This window comes from Perissodus microlepis, chromosome 12 (assembly GCF_051167445.1).
Source record: "Perissodus microlepis isolate ML-2025 ecotype Zambia chromosome 12, ASM5116744v1, whole genome shotgun sequence".
Classification (NCBI taxonomy): domain Eukaryota; kingdom Metazoa; phylum Chordata; class Actinopteri; order Cichliformes; family Cichlidae; genus Perissodus; species Perissodus microlepis.
This window is the reverse complement of record NC_140472.1, coordinates 31,711,320-31,723,867: the sequence shown is the minus strand read 5'-3', so window position 1 is coordinate 31,723,867 and position 12,548 is coordinate 31,711,320. Positions and strand designations below refer to the sequence as shown.

The following is a 12,548-nucleotide window of genomic DNA, read 5'->3' as shown; positions in this document are numbered from 1 at the left end:
TAACCAGTTACAGTGCAGTCCAGATGTTTTATATTTATATTTAATTCACAGAGAAACACTTTCAGATGTTAATTACCACCACTGGTCCACTCCCCCCAATGCTCCCAGTGAGCTATGGTTTACTCCGCTAAGATAAAGGAGGACAAGATATAATTAATTAACTCCATCACGTGTCCCTCACCATCTAGCATTTTGACCTGTAGCTGATGACAGTAATACTTGTTTTGCTTACAACAAGCTGGAGAACCAACTGTCAAGTTGATTAGTTCTAACCAGAACCTGACGCAAGCAGAGAACTGGTTTGATGCCGCACAGCAGAGCAAGGACTATTTACACCAAGATAGTGGAGGTGGAGTCTGTCCATAGGATGACGAACTTAGTGGAATGGTAGCTGATTATTGCTCCATTTTGTATTGGGACTAAGTTTATACATGGTATTATTCTATAATAATTATTTATTCAAACTGTGTATTACTCAAACAATGTTAGTGTTGGGAAGAGTTTAATTAGATCATTAGAGAAGGGTGATTGGATAAAACAGCAGAAGCTTAATACAGTGAAAAGTGACAGATGAAGCTCAAAGAATTAAGGCCAAACACAGGCTGATATATTAATGAAGAATAGTCTACCAGAGTGCTAATATAAAGTCAGTGGCAGGTTTCTCAAACTGTGGGGCAGGCCCCACTAATAGGACTTACTAATAGAATTACTGCAAATTGGGTTTGGCTGACCAGGAACAGAGTGAAACTCAGTTGAATAGATTGAATTTGTGGGGGTAAAATTTCAAAAGATTACAAATAGATTGTCAATGCTTTGGTGATCTTTATTTTACTAAAATTTAACATTTTTATTTTTGATTGGCAAAAATTTTAGCTATTGGGTATGCTGGTTGGGTATCCCAGAAAAATGTTATTGTCTGTAAAATCAGCACATTTAGGTCAAAAATATTTGAAACGCTTATGTTTTTACCATTAAATTAAAAAATATAAAATTGTAATCCTAAAAAATGGTAAGACAAAATAACACATTTTAGATTATTTTGGGGTTAAGCTAAATGAAGCCACCAAAAAAGGAGGAGCTGGGGTGGAGTTGGGTTGGTTAAGGCTAAATTTTGTATTTTAAGCAGGCTATATTGGATATGTCGACGATTATCAGATGAGCCATCAGTTGACCTGGACTGACATTTGATCAACATTAACATCAAATATAATACATAAAATACATAAATAAAAATCAAGTGGGAATTAGGGTTTGCCATATATACTTGTACATATGATAAACACGATGATTAAAAATGAAATATTGCTGTCATATTTATATTTTTCTTTTGGGATGCATGTCAGTGTAAAACAGACCTAACAGGTGCTAAAAATTTTTTACTACTTGATTAGCCTGTAACACCCAACCCATCAAAAAATAGCCTGAAAATTCTTATTTTTTTGGAACTGAGATGTTTATTAACCCTTATAACAAAATTCACAAAAGCTTTACTGCTATATCATGTTGTTAATGATATATTTATTATATGTTTTTTGTATCGCATTTGATACATTGGTCGTCTTTGGCAAGTTTTTGTTAACAACAATGTTAATTTTAGACAAAAAAAGAGTTTTGTACATAACATTTTGAAATTATGACAAGCATCGATCATTTTGATGAGCTAGAGGTCTCAGAAACTCATGTATCAAATATGATGCAAAAGCATTATAGGGTTAATAATCAAGTGGAGAATATATAATATCATGATGTCCCTCCCCAGTGGTATTATAATCAAGGAAAAAAAATATTTAACACGATTAATGTCTAGGAAAACTTCTCGCTCTATCAGTTATCTCGGTTCAGGGTTTTTCGGCTTTTCCACTGAGAAACATTAAACCTTAGAACATTTAAATGCCTCAGTGCTCTCATTATTGTAGTGCTTACGTGAGTAATGGAGAATTTTAAATGTTTAACTGGGCTGCTGGAAAGCCAGAGAAATCAGGCCAAACCACCAACAAGGGATTGTTAGATGCCGGAAACAAATGACAGAAATTAAAATTTAATTCCGTCATAAAGTTGGGCTCTGTGATGATACACTTTCAATCGACTGTAAACCTTCTGTCCTCCGATATACAAGCGTGATTGTGTCCATATACAAATACAGGCCTTACTCATAAACAACATCAGCCACCAGAATGAGACCTGAATTGTGAACTGTGGAGATCAAAGTGCTTAGCAAAAATATCCAACTTTCCCTAAAAGCACTAATGACTCTTTTAAACACCAGTGCGGTAAACACATCAATCATAAAAGCAGTGGTTATTAATTTAGTCCATTGCTGTGGTTTACACTGCACTGCTTTTGTAATATGTCAAGGCTATAAGTGGAAACGCAGGCCATTTATGATCTGATTTTTTTCCTGATTCATCACTCATTGCCATCACAAAACTTAAACAGTATCCTGTATCTCGACACCAGTTTAAAGCTGAATCGAAAGCACTTCCAAGGCCTCGCTGACATAAACAAACTGCTCTTCTGATGATGGATTCTGTTGAAATGACACACAGAGGGGAAAAAAATGACAGAGAAGAAGAAAAAGTTCAGAAAAAGAAACAGCAGAAAAAAAACCGGAAAGAGATGGAGCTCAGAGGAGGTGTGGAGTGTTTTTTCTTTCCCTTTTTTTAGGCTGATATAAAGAGCCATCAGTCTTCAGCTCCAAATGTTCCCATCAAGTAAACATCAATAAATATGTATGAAGGGGAAGAGGAAAGGAGTTAGAAATCAAAGTGAGAGATGAGCTTTTATTACTAGTGAAACCATACTGGAAGAAGAAACTAAACCTTACCATACTGGTAGTAGAATCTAAAGACTCAAATCTGCAGAGGAAAAACAGAAATCTGTAACTTACCAATCAAATATGCATCTGTCATTGGTGGCTTTGTCAACATCAAAGTCAACTCTGTTGTCATTACATCGATACTGATAATTTGCTTTTTTTGAGGCAACGAGTTTCCATAATTTTTAAAAGTTAAAACTATCAAATTTAACAGTGTTTGAATGTTGTTAGGGCAGTACAGCTGTTGGACCAGATGGTGGATTTAAAATAGGGACCTTCTTGCTGTGAGGTGCAATTATCAGCACTGTATTGTCTCCCAACAAGAAGGTCCCGGGTTAAATTCCAACATCTGGCCAGAGGTGTTCTGTGTGTTTAGGTTGTTTCTAGGTACTTCGGCTCCTCTCCGTAGACCAAAGATATGCAGTTAGTGGAGTTAAATTATGATTCTAAATTGGCTGTAGGTGTGAATGTCAGTATGAATGGCTGTCTGTTTCTCTGTGTTGGCCCTGTAGGTTGTACCCCAACTCATGGTCTATGATAGCTGGGATAGGCTCCAGTCCCCCTGCAACCCTGAATTGAATAAGTGGACAAAAATGGATGGATGCTGTTAAACTTCATTTCAGAAGCTAACATTTTAATCAAATCGATATTTAATCGAACATTTTACTCTTCCCTACAACTTGCCTTAACCCTACAACACTAACATGAGTTTTGTAACACTATCACTTTCAGCCGTTAGTGTTCTACGTTTAATCTTGGATATTTGATGTCAATGAAAAATTTCACGCATGGGGTATATTGAGTGCTTGTTTACACTTTAAAGACCTTTACAGGATGTAAGAAACTAATACCAGTTTTGCATTATCAGCATGTCATGACTTGTAGGGATAGTGGTAGTTCATAGAGCGCATTTTTGTGAAACACCTGGCCAAACAGAGCCCACAGTGATACACTATGATGACTTATGAGTTTGTGTCCAACAGAAGCTTTTCTGATTTGCTTTACTTTCCATTATCACAACTTCATTCATGTTATGAACTTAAATATAAAAGATAAGAGATGAGATAAGATAAGCTTCACTGTCCTCGTAAGCACAAACATGCAACGGAACTGGAAGCACTGCTGAAATCATTCTACTTGAATGAAAGAGTAATAAAATATAAAAATAAAGTAATAAATACATAGCTAATAATCCTAATGACAGCAGCTTTGACAATGGCACAGGTAGAAAGCAGAATAGATGATATTTAGAGGTATTTAGCTATTGCACTTTGCACTTAAGGGGGATATTGCACAGGGATTGGAAATGTTCAGTGAATTCTTAGAGTTTAATTTGGGTATTGAATGGCCTGATGGCCCAAGAAGCTATTCTTTAGTCTTCTGGTACTGCTTTTAGAAGGTGGCAAACTAAAGAGTTGATGGCCAGGGTGAGAGTGAATTCTGACATATTATCTTAAACATACAGATTGACAACTCTTGTCCTTTGTACAATGAAGAATGGTGCAGCAGAAAAACATAAATGTCATCATTTGACGCATATAATAATCTGGTTAGGTGCAACTTTAAGAAAAAGATTAGTGCTTATGTTGGGGCATGACTTTGCCTCATGGGCATACTGGTATAATGCCAGTTCACCTGAACGGTACAGTATGGCCTTGGAGGTCCAGGACTGTTTCTGTTTGGCTTGTTCAGCTGAATTGTATCTGCTCCTCTGTCCCATAAAACCTTCCTATTGACAGGCAGCTCCCCATCGACTCTCCCTCCCTCCTCCATATCCAGCCCACATTTTTCTTCCCTATGAGTATTAGTTTATTGAATAAGTGGCATCTGTTTTCCTGGCCCCGTCACCGTAAGGCGAGGTATTTCTCAGTGACGCACAGCGCTGATTTATACGCCGCTCTGACTCTCCCCACAAAAATAAAGCTAAGCAAAAAATTTCCAATACATCCTGTGTCCCCCCTATGCACACACATACACACACTCCACGCATGCTGTATATAATTAACTTGGCAGATGTTATACACACTCAAACACTTTTACACACTCTTCACTCTCATCCCCAAACTCCCACTTTCTGTCTCACACAAATAGTGCCATGATGGAACAACAAGAGTCATAAATCACAGCAAACGCATCAGATTTGCTGGCTTCCTCTGGGAAAACAGCAACAACTATCTGACACTTTGTCACTTTGAGGGTCATATTTTTTTCTTTTTATACAAAGTATTCTACACTATAATACAAAAGACATTGATGTGGTGAAGTGTCATCTTTGTGCCAAAAAAGTATTTCCTTTCAAGCTGCCAGTAGGTACAGACCAAAATCCCGAAGCCAAATTCTTGAGTGAAAATGGCGTTTCTGGACATATGAGCACTTGGCACTTGCTACCTATGTTGATTATACACGTTATCTCTAGATCGTGCTTTGTTTACAGTTAAAATCTTCGCCTTTATTCATTTAAAACTCATTTTAAATTATGCCGAAGTCCTTCTACCTTCTTTAAGGGCTTTGGTACAACACAATTGCTTACAATGTTGATTGTAAGCTTTTGATCCCCTGAGGTTTCAGACATAAAGAAAAGTTTTTGGAGTCATTCTCAAACCAACACTGTGTCCCTTTAGTGTCAGTTTATCCTGCATTACAACAGCCTTGAGACAAACTGTCAAGCACCTAAAGCCACTGTGTCTTACCGGTCAGGATTTTGCGGACAGACATGCATCTGGAGCAGGATCCTCTGGGTGAAGGTCTTGAAGCACTGGCCACATTTCCACAGGTGCCAGTCGCTGAACTCACTGCTAAGCTGGCTGGTGGATGTGGGACTTGCCAGGACTCTCTGGTTCTTTGACCCCAACTGGCCAAAACTGGAGTCCGACTGAACCCCAACCTTATCCAACAGGGAGAAACTCCGAGGGCAGGGGGAGTGGGGGAAGACCATGGAGCGCATGAGGGTGGAGGACGGAGTGGAGGACGATGAAGAGGACGAGGAAGAGGGTTTGCCATTTTTGCTGAAGGATTGGAGGGATTCCTGCCTCGTCATGGCCTCCACCACTGTGGCTGGGACATTTACTGGACACAAGAAAGACAGAAATGATTTGGTTTTAAGTAGAAACAAGAGTGTCCAACAACTGCCAACAACTGAGGAAAATGATGTAAGTTAATGATGATGAAGATGTTCTTTAAAATTTTGACTTGGAGGAACAGCTGGAAGGCACTCAGAAGACTAGCAATGCTAACATGGACTGTTAAAGTTTTCAAAACTGCAGCACAGGATCAAACAAGGGTGCAAGACTGGAAAAATATTCTTGGCCTGAACACAAACAAATGGATGAAACCATTTATTCTTTCAGGTGGCCCTTAATGATATTTGTCCCTATAGGTTGGATTGTTGCCAGTGGGCTGGGCTTAATAGATTAAAGTATGGTTTAGCTGTTTTGATGGGAGGAAAGGAAAGGAAAGGAAAGCCAGAACTTTATTGTCCTAACTGAGACCAGAGCTGGCTGACCAGCCCGGGGCAAACTGCAGCTCCTGGTATCAATGAATGGAATTATGGGAATTATGTTAGTACAGCAACTCACTGTTTTCCTCTCAGGGAAGACAGAAAGCTGCAAAAGCTAGGTTTTAGGGTCAAAAAATGGACCTCCATCATGATGCTACTACAGATGAGTTTTAATTTACAGAACTACTAACATTTCTACTTTAAACTTTGCTTTCATTCCAGAGACTCAAACCTTCTAAAATGTTCCCTTCACTAGTTCACTGTTAAATCCAGAATTAAATTTACCAGTCCTTTTCATATAAAAAGTTAGCCCCCATCATATCTGAAAGATCTCATAGTCTTATACTGTCCCAATAAAGCATTTTGTTCTCAGACTGCAGCCTTACTTTTGGTACCTAGAGTTTGTAATAGAAGAATGGGACAACAAGCTTTTAGCTATCATGAAGTTCTCCCACAGAACCATCTCAAAGTTTAAATTTAGGAGACAGACACCCTCTTTACTTTAGAGATTATACTCAAAACTTTCCTTTTTAAGAAGGCTTACTGTTAGTGCTGGTTGAGTTGATATTGAAGCATCCTTTAGTTGTGCTCCTATAGACTCAAACTGCTGTGGGACTTCCCATAATACACTTAGCACTTCTCCCACACCCTTCCCTTTTCACTGTTGCCTATCATTAACTTTGTCTACTCTCTGCCATAATCGCCTTCAGAGCAGAGGTGAGCAACTTATTTATTGTTTTATAGAAACCTACACAGATTTAGATAAAATAAGCAAAGGGCCCTAGAGTCATATTGCTAGCACTAGCATGCTAATAATTGCAACCATGGTTGCAGGTTATAATGAAAATAGTACATGCTATGAAAAAAAGCTACCTCAACATTTGTATCTTGGCATTTTTTGGTTAGACTACATAAGTGTGTCACTTGAATTGAGATTCCTTACTATAACAAGGCCTCTTCTTGATTTTGTGGGGTTTGTTTGGTTTTACCTTTACCTTTTGCTGGTCAGATTGACCAGACTCGTGGGCCAGTTCTGGTCATTGGAGCTTTTTTCTGATGTTGTTGGGCCCTTATGTTACAGTACAAAATGATTGCTTTGACATGACTGCTATATGGTGCTATATAAATAACACTGAATTGAATATAGTAAGTGCTTCAGAGAAAAAAAAATGAACACAGGAGCTGGCATAATAAATCCATTAGACCGTTAGGAAAAACAGATTCTGGATAAAGTGTTGCTGGTGAATACAACAGTCAACTACAATGAGATTAACAGGAAAAAACACATTATATAAAAGTGTGTAAATTAGATTTTGGTTGATGCCAGCTGTCCTCACTTGACCCAGAAGTCAGCTGTGTTCTGTTTTGTGGTCAGACCAACTGACAGACCTGGAGTCCATAACCCTTCATCATGTTTGAAATTGCATTAAGAGGGTTGATTTACTTTAACTCGCTGTGGAGAGTTTTGCTTTTCATTCTGTAAAACTGGTTTGCTTGGGAAAACTTGGCATGCAGACTGGGAGGAAGGAAAACTATTGCACAAGTTATTTTACATCCTTAAACTTAACCAGACAAACCAGTAGATGCTCATAACGTGTTATTTAAGAAGACAAATAGCTTATTTTGTGACTTCTTTAGTTAGACTCATTTGGGTAATTTGTGAGTCCATTTTGTTATTATTATTCTTGGGTACATTTTTCCTTCTCTACCCACGCACTAATGCATAAACAACACTTCTGGCTTTCTTAGTTTTTCTGAATTTCTTCACATCATTTCGATTGCATCATTTTACATGAGTAAACACCCCTCTCTCTGAGATCTGCTGCTTCAGTCGTCATAACCATTTTCCATCCCTCATCAGCTCACCTCTGCCATCAGGCCACCAGGCTCGATTGATCCTCTAATAACCTGATGAGGAGATAATTACACCATTTGTAAGTTGCCCGACGGTGTTATTGACGCCCGTGTTATACGCCGCTCGCCCACACTTAATTCATTTTGCAACCAACATTGCATATACAAAAAATGCAGGTCAATACGGTTTGGATTGCGTATGAAATGCATCATCAAAATGAGAGAATTATGCAGATGCAGCTGGCAACATTGCAGAGTTTGTATTTTCTTTCTTTATGAGGGGTGTGTTCTCTCCTACATGCCCCTCATAAAGATACAAATGGAGGAGATGCTGGTCTTCATCGCACAGAACAGAGTTTTAAAAGCAACTTCTGACACCTAAACTTGGAGTTTCATCCTCCTCTGTATTGTCTGCCTATCCATCAGTTCTGTGTATTCATTCAAACATTTTTCCATGTCATCTTCATTACGAGAATCATCTGAGGCCCTCTCCTCATCCTGTCCTCTTTTCCCTTTTTGTATCTCTCTCTTTGTCATTCAGTTTTACAATATATATGTTACAGCCATCAAAATGTATTATATCTAGAAGTTCCCCAAAAATCAAAACTCCCCCCCTCCCCCCAAAAAAAAAAAAAAATCACGAGACTCATCTGTCAAAGGAGTTGGTGTTATCTGTTTGTAAATGTAAATGCAATCTATTTGTGGAACTATGGTGCTTAACAGTGATATAGTTGCTCTATTAAAGGATGAACTGATGTGTTCATATTTATAAAATAACAAATTAGACCACCTTATTTTGCAAACCTTCACCAGTCTATTTGAGATGGATTGCAGTCACTCCAAGTAAGACCCCAATTGTTTGGAGACAATATCCCTCCCACCAAGGGCCTATCCAATTACCATACGTTAAGGTTGTTCCACGATCAACCTTCGGGTTACCAGAACTACTTGCTCTTGGTAGTTGGCAACAACAACAACAAAAAAAAGTAAAAACACTGAGCAACCATTGTTTATTGTGATCAAACTATGAAAGGACTCTTTATTTTGATCACAAGAGTTTCACTTCCTGCAGACCAATTAGATTGTCCAAGTTGTCCAGCGCCTCCAGGACGGCATAATTACAACCAACGTCATATGTGCCATTGTAAGTAGGTATGCTGTGTCTCTCAGCATAGTGTCAAGACTTAGGAGGATTGCCAACAAATTGCAGTCAATCTGTCTGTATTAATCAGTGGAAGGACAATTATTTGGAAACTTTCACCAATGTATTTGAGTGTAAATACAGTCAAGTCTGAGTCCGACTGTCATTGTTTGGGGACAGGCTGCCTGCTATCTGCGAGGCATCTGAGAAGGATTGCACTCCACGGACCATTGCCCTCTCCTTATCCGTCTCAACTGACTTTTCTCTGGTTTTGTTTTTTAATCAGTGTCCTTCTCATGACTGGTAACATGAGACAGTGACTGGAGGCCATTCAGGACCTCCAATAGTTAAGCTCCTCCAGGGTAACCACACGTGCTGCCACAAGAAGATATGTTATGTCTCCCAGCATAGTCTACAGAATGAGGAGATACCAGGAGATGGACTGTCAACATGTGGATAGTTGGACAGGGCCATAGAATTGAATCATCTCAGCAGAAGGACGGTTATCTGTTCCTTTGTGCAAGGAGGAACAGGCGGAGCACTGTTACAGCCCTACAAAATGACCTCTGGCAGGCTACTTGACTTCATTAGGGTGTCATGAGAGACCAACATCCATGGATTTACATGAAATAAGTTAAAAATAATAAGAATATGCTTCAGTCTTGTACATTTCAATCATACTGAATTAGCAGGAAGTTTGACTCTTGAGAGGCCACCGTTCGTCTCAGAGTGTCTTCCTCTCTTTACAGGAATGAAGTACAGTTCTGATTATGTTGCCAAATCTTTGCTGGGTAATCAATAACCATAACGTTACAGCGATTATAAAGTTTCATAAAATCAATGGAGGCAATTATAAGACTGGTAATAATAATACGTCACATAAAGAAGAGAAGTACGGAGGAGTTTACTGCAGAGGTGGACAAAATCAAAATCATTCTACCCTCTCCTTTCTTTTCTTCAATCTTTTGCCTCTTTGACTCCTCCACTTTCCCTCTAATTTCATCCATTTTCCTGTTTTTTCCCATCATTTCTCACAGTTCTAGAGGATAAAGGGAAGTTGACAAAACTAAATAAAGAGCAGGAGCAAAGAAAAGAAAGATAAAGCAGAGTCTTTCTGAGATGTTTCCTCGTCTGCTGGTGCATATGTTGCTGTGGAGCGTCAAGCCGACAGGCTGTGATTGGATGGAACATGTATGAGTAAACAACCATGGGGTGTGTGTGTTTTCTTTGTTGTGTGGTTTGGATCTTGATTCATCTTTAATGTGACTGTTAATGTTATGTGCGTGTTTCTTGTTGTTTGTTGTTTGCCTTTGTGTATATGACTTTACTTTAAGGGGTCCTATGATGTTTTTATTTATTTTCTGTACTACTGTTACATACTGTGGTGAATGCTCATATTTAACATGGACAGAGTTCCAAATAGTGATCAGTAGCACGTGTAACGCATTGCAACGTAACAAGAATGCACAAAAATGCAGTTAATATACTAAATTCAGAAATTAAAATTATGTTATTACTTGGTTTACAAAGGGTCTTCAGTTATCTGCACTGCAGCTGGAAATAATGAAAGAAAAAAACATCACATGCATTTTCCTTCCTGCACACTTCACCTACAAACAGCTGATTTCAGTTTGTGTGCAGGGAGGAGGAAAACAGTGGATCAGTGTGCCGCTTTTTTGAGGAGAGGGGATATGGACATCATTTTTATTTTTACTACATGAAAGAATAAGTGCGTAATAGTAAAATTAGGACAGAAATAACTACATTATACTGCTAACACAACACTGGCTCTCTGCAAGAATTTGCACAGATAGCATGCTAGCAAAGAGCTAGCCAAGAACCCAGAGTGATGTTATAGCTGAGTGTATGCCGACCAGTCCAGAGCCTGATCTTCAGCAGGTAAATAAGGCAGTGATGAGCAGCCAGGCTTGCAGCGTGTAGCCTCCAATTCTGCCTGTGCATGCTTTGAAAGTAGAGTCACTGTGGAAGATCGGTTTGAAGTCTCTTTGGATTGTTGTCAGCTTTGCATTTTTGTTGGTTTTATGTTCATACGGAAACAGCAACAGAACGACTGTACGTGTGTCCTACTGTAGCCTCAGGTTTATATAACGACCTGATAATTGTGTGGCAGTGCATTTCAGGTCATGTTATGGAATAGCACGAAAGTAACATAATGGGTTCTTTCTCTAACACATAATTAAGTAACATGCTGCACTGGTTTCAGGAAAAGTAACAAGTAGTGTCTAATCCAAGACTTGTTTTGTAGCAATGAGCCCAACACTGATAACGAGGACAGAGTATGTATGAGTCAGTCAACTCAGATTGCTCTAAACCGTTTTAGACAGTTTTTTTTCCTGCTCTTTGATATGTATTACATCAATAAGAGGGGATGTCCTTATATGTCACCACTTTTAAGAGTTTGAACACTATTGTACCCAAACACAGCAGATAGGGCTGCAGGATAATGTGACTACACTGGACATTTCCCAGTCTTATTGTGTTCAGGCAGCCTTTGGAGCACTAATAAAGGTCAAAACTTTAAATGTCTGTTCCACTGAGGACAGCCTACTGTCTCCAGTGCAGTGTTTTGACGTCACAGTCATCCTTTGTGGGTACAATTAACAAGATAACAATGCCACAGAAACTAACTGCTCCAATGCAGTTAGAAGCAAAATGTCTTTAATTTGGAGCAGAACTGCTGCTTTTCATGTTTGTACAAAAGAAGCTTAATCTAATTTCATTTCATTTTCATGTGAACAAACTTTTTTCATTGCAGGGTGGAACAAAAGCAAATCCTCCGGTATTTGTTTGTGCGATGCCAGGGTGTGTATGTGTGTGTATGAATGTGTGTTTGGTACATCTGGACTGTTGAGGACCAGATGCCTTCACATGAATAGAAACCATTCAAAGGTCTCAGTTGTCATCCCGTAAATGCTGACAGTAAATGGTCCATGTCAAACCGTGAACACGGAAGAGGATTTGTTTTAAATATACATATTTCTGTATAACACAATTTAACAACGTTGCTGACTGTGTTTTTCAGACTGTTCATAGAGCTGAATTAACACCTCATCTCTAAATCTGATACTATTTCAATAAAACCTGAACAAATAACACCATGTCTTTTGCAGGGCTTTTGAATTTAACTCATTTCATAAATCTGAGGGCATCATGTGAATAAATTAATGAGAAATATGAGTCTGAAACAACCTTGGAAATAATGTTTTCAGTTCACACTGTTT

At 38.7% G+C, this 12,548-nt stretch overlaps 1 protein-coding gene across 1 annotated transcript in view; it reads right to left on the bottom strand.

Moving 5' to 3' along the window:
• prdm6 (PR domain containing 6) overlaps positions 1 to 12,548 on the bottom strand; it is a 126,759-nt gene that overhangs the window by 23,877 nt on the left and 90,334 nt on the right. The window contains exon 7 of the mRNA XM_084946562.1: positions 5,506 to 5,881. Within this exon, the coding sequence (XP_084802688.1) occupies positions 5,506 to 5,881 (376 nt within the window). The remainder of the gene's footprint in view (positions 1 to 5,505; positions 5,882 to 12,548) is intronic.